Below are 4,552 nucleotides of genomic sequence, written 5' to 3' on the forward strand. Positions count from 1 at the left end.
TCCCTTCGCGCCCCGGCCCCGCTCTGCGCCTCAGGCCCCGCACGGTGGGCGGGCCTTACAGCGTGGCCGCGCCGCGATTGGTCCCCGCCGCGTCCAGCGCCACGCTGCGGCAGGGCGGATTGGCTCTCAGCCGTGAGGTGGGCGGAGCGCCTATTGGCTTGCGGCGATGGGCGGGAGGCGGGGCTCCGATAGGGGCGTGTCCCTCAGGCGGCCCCGCCCCTCCCGCCCCGCCCCGCGAGGCCGCCGGGCGGTGATGGAGGCGCCGCCAGGTGAGGCCCGGCCCGGCCCGGCCCGGGGGCGCCGCTGGGCGGGGGCGGGGGCGCCGCGGGGCTCGGAGGGCGTTGGGCGGGCGGGTCCCGCTCCGAGCGGGCTCATCCCGGGGCTGCTCCGGGCTCCGCCGCCGTCAGCAGCGGCTGGCTGCGGGCCCGCCGGAGGGGCCCGGCTGCGGGCAGCGGCGGCAGGGGCAGGGCTGGGGCCGGGCTGGGGGCGGCCTCCGCCGGTTGTGGGCGGGCGCTGAGGGGCTGGCGGGGGGCGCCCGGAGGGGCTCGGTTGCCACCGAAGGACGGGGGGGGCTCGGTTCTGCCCGGGCGATTGTACCGATCCGTTTGGGTCCCGGCTCTCCGCTCCGCTCCGCGCTCTCCCGGCTGCTGTCACCCCCCGAGGTGACGCCCCGCTCCTCCAGGCCGTGGTGGCTGTGGTGCTGTGCGCTGACGGGCAGGTTCTGCTTGCTTTCATTAACCGGTCGCAGTCCTCTCGCCTTGTGCTGTTGCCCTGCTGAACGTGTGACCTCGTGGTTGTCCCTTTGAATCGTATCTACCAGTGACATTCTCCACATCTAAACCGTGAAGCTAAAGAGAGACTGGGGGCTAAGGAAATCATCCTCCCTGCGAGCGAGAGGCACGCATCCGAATGCTGAGCTGTTAATCCAATGCATCTTCCTTCAGCATCGCACAACTGGCTGAGAGATTCCTGGAGAGTGAGAGGGAGCTTGTCAGGAGCAGCCATTTGATGTCAGGAGAGGAGCTGTCGTATGTTTCAGGGTGAAGTTGCAGGAGGAAGCAGGCTGCATCTGACCGCATGCTGTTAGCAGGTTCACCCTGCCACAAGATTTTGGTAATCGCCACTGACCTCAGAGAGAAACGTGTCCCCTTCAGTGAAGGAAGGGGCGATCGCCTGAGCAACTGCTGAGTTCTAACGTTCTTTAGAAACTGGAAGTCAGTGGTTAGTGGTTTTCCTCCTCTAAGCAGGCTTTCCTTGTGCAACTTAACTGCAAGTCAGCTTTTGGTAGCATGAAGAAACAGGTTTGAGACGCGCCCAGCTCCGTGGCGGGCTCTTTGCACCATCCTGTGCCCATCCAGATCCTTGACTCTTACTTGAAGATGCTCAAACAGCTGCCTGGATTTTGGATAGCATTTATCTGTGTGCCAAATGCTCTTTGTGCAAGGGTCTTCCTGCTGCTTTTTCCTTGCTTGTATGCATCCTAGATGTCTCTGGGGTTTTATGGCAGTTCTCTCAGAAGGTTTTTTAACTTTCTGACTACTCACAATGCTTTCGGAAAGGACAATAGGCCAGTAGCATCTACCCCTCTTCCTAAGTCTGGCTCTAGCGTGACGTTGCTTGTACAGCCTCTACAGGAATATCCATTCAAGTGTGTAATTCCTTCCTGGTAGTCAAGTTGTACTCTGCCGAGTAGAGTTTTTCTTCCTTTTCTTTCTTTTCTGGGAAATCCAATTAATTATACAAGTGAGTGAAAATCTTAGGTGCTGAGTCAGTGGTACAGGGGAAACGGTAACGTGGCTTCCTGGCATAGCACAATTCTCTGTAGGAGCTGTCACACTGGGACAATAAGTTCCTGAAATCTCTGCTCTAAAGAGCAACGCAGCTGTAACCGAGCCATTTTCTGTGAAAAGTGATATTGCTTTCCTCTGCAGAATATGAAGGAGCACATGGTGATGTTAGGTCTGAGGGGGAAAAGTCCATATAGATGTTAGGGTTTGGATTGGGAACTCCACTCTCTGGGGCTGAAAAATGCCAGGTATTGGCTTATTGCTGTGTGTGTGTGTGTGTGTGAAGCCTTTAATGTCAGCTATGTAATTTCAGGTTGTTATTATTGGGGATGCAGCAATGCTTGAGTTCTCCTTGATGTGAAATGGTTGCTGTATGTCACCTTATTTCTGCACACAGGTGAAGAAGTCTGGAGATGCCTAGGATGCGGGGACAGCATCGCTGCTGGTCAGCGCCTCTACAGGACTGTTAATGAAGCTTGGCATATCTCCTGTTTCCGGTAGGTAACATTTTAGCCTTTTTAAACTCTCCTGGGACTGTTCAGCTGGCTCAAAGCGTTAACAGGAGGTTAGTTTAGAGGCAATATCTTGCTATCACCTCTGTGTCTGACCTGTTCTGGAGCCTCCTGCAGAAAATGCACGCTGCGGGTCGCAGCCGTACCTCAGTGCCTGCAGCAGCCCTTTGGAACTGACCTTCAGCTCTAACAGTCGGCTGCTGCTGGCAAAGCATCGCCACGCTGACGTAAACACGTACGGGAACACAGATAAAGTACACATGAAAGCTCTGATTTCCTGGCGGTAGCAGAAGCCATGGGTTGCACATTTGTCTTCAGCTGCATTCCGGAGTAGTGCCTGGGCAATCTGGATAGCCTGCCGCTGCTTCCACATGTGGTAGGTGCAAGGGCGATAGCAGGGTGCTGGGGAAAAAAGCTGCCGATCTGGGGGAGGGAGCTCTTGCCTTCTGCTTCGTCTCCCCATCTGACTGCTAAGCCATGCAAACTTGCCAGAAATGTTTTCGATAACGTTGGACACTTGGTCAGCAAGGACAAAAAAGGCTCTCTGGCATGCTCTGCATCCTGGCAGCAGGAGTAATGCCTCCTGTGGGTGTTTCATAAATACTCCGTCGATTTCTCTTGCTCCAGAATCCCATTTCTGAAAGGGTTTATATTTGGGAGAGTGGTGGGGTACCTGCAGCTTCTACTGGCTTCTGTGTAGGGGTACCTGTGGCTTGAATCTGGAGAGGCTGATGTTTTGGACCCTGTCAAAGCGTGGCTTTGGAGGAATGGTTGCTGTGCCAGCACAGGCATTTACTGTCCTTTTGTGGTTTCTTGTTGGGTTTGGTTGTTGTTGTTGGTTGGTTGTTGTTTAATTTTAAAAAGATTGATGAAGTATTGCGGTTATTGGTGCATTTAAAAGAAAAAAAAAAAAAGCATATCTGGCTGCCGAAGCAATGCTAGCTCTGACTTGGAAAATGCAGTTAGTTAGAATGACTTGTTAATCACAGTCACTGTTTTAAATCACTGCAAATCCCCGTCTCTTTGGTTTCTATGGGTTTGAGTATTCCTGTTCAGCTATGTTGAGTCAGCTTCTCTGAGCCCTGTTTTTCTCTCCTCTCTAACAAGCCGGTGTCCTGTTATTAAACTTCCCGAAATTCTCCCAGTTAGCCAAATTCAAATCTGTGTGTGCCAGTAAGTCTGTCTGTCTTCCTTTTTCTTTGACTATTTCTGATGTAGGTCTTGATTTGTGAATGTCTGGGTGCTTCTTGTTGTGGAGGTGGATTAACAGCTGAGCTGGAGGCAAATCGTGCCCTCAAGGAACCTTACAGAGAATTTTATATTGTAGTTTATATTGTAAAATGAAAGGGTTTCTTCCCCTCTTCGTACAAGTGACGATGCCAGCTTTTCTCCTGAGCTAAGTAGTAGCTTTCTGTGTTTGCTCTGTGCTTTTGGCTAGCTCCAACACCCAGCTAAGCTGCCATGCTGAGTGAACAATTGGAACCTGCACTAAAGGAAGCTGCCCTTCCCTTTTTCCTAGTTCCAGGCTAGGACTGTACATGAAAACAGATCCCGGTTTGCTCTCTGTTCTCCCTTCTCTTCTGTTATCCCCCAGCCATGCTGGGCTGCAGTCTTGTGCTTCATATCCCAAAGCCAAACTTTTAAAAAACCTCTAATGGTAGGAGCCTTTGGCAGCTAGTAGCTGTGAGTTCCGGCAGCTCTTGTGGAGTGTTTTTTACAGTCTTCCTGTGGATTAGCTGAGTCTCTGGCCTGGCACATAATTTCTCTAATGCCGATTGGCACCGCTCCAGGCTCGTTAGCTCTGTTTATTCTTGGTCAGGCTAGGCTGCTGATCATGCTTGGCACTGGCAGTAGCTGACGTACATGCGTGTCTCTGAGGATTTAAGTTTTTTGTCACTTCCCTCCTTCCTCAACTGCATGTGCAGGAGCTTTGTCTCTGAAACCTGCGTTTACTCTGCTCTGGCTGGAGGGCCAAGCAAATCCCAATTTGTGTAGCTTGAATATTTTCAATTGTTCCTTGGCTAGCTGATCTTTAGGCTTGGTGGGTTAGATCTGGCTGAGGACGTTTTTGGATGTTTCTGTCACAATGTCTGTTGTGAATTAACTCTGAATGTACTTTTTTGCCCCTGAATTCTGTTGAGATAGCAGTCGCTTTCAAAGGTCGTTGTTGTTTCACTGGTACACAGTTCCACTGGATTTGGTACAAATATTGCACAAAAATTCAAACTCTCCACCTCGGTAAGGGAAGAAAGT

The 4,552-nt window shown here is 52.2% G+C and overlaps 1 protein-coding gene across 4 annotated transcripts in view; it reads left to right on the top strand.

Annotated features, from left to right (window-relative positions):
• The first annotated feature begins 144 nt into the window (after positions 1–144).
• Positions 145–4,552, top strand: part of LIMK2 (LIM domain kinase 2) — a 30,118-nt gene continuing 25,710 nt past the window's right edge. The window contains exons 1-2 of one of the 4 annotated variants that reach the window (XM_027470049.3): positions 145–269; positions 2,185–2,284. In XM_027470049.3, coding sequence (XP_027325850.1) covers positions 167–269; positions 2,185–2,284 — 203 coding nt within the window. In that variant the 5' untranslated portion in view covers positions 145–166. Of the gene's footprint in view, positions 270–718; positions 1,222–2,013; positions 2,036–2,184; positions 2,285–2,522; positions 2,676–4,552 lie in introns of those variants that run through there. The other 3 variants (XM_021277060.4, XM_005026669.6, XM_005026671.6) reach the window with 3 other exon arrangements.

The sequence above is a fragment of the Anas platyrhynchos genome, chromosome 16 (genome assembly GCF_047663525.1).
Source record: "Anas platyrhynchos isolate ZD024472 breed Pekin duck chromosome 16, IASCAAS_PekinDuck_T2T, whole genome shotgun sequence".
In the NCBI taxonomy this organism is placed as follows: domain Eukaryota; kingdom Metazoa; phylum Chordata; class Aves; order Anseriformes; family Anatidae; genus Anas; species Anas platyrhynchos.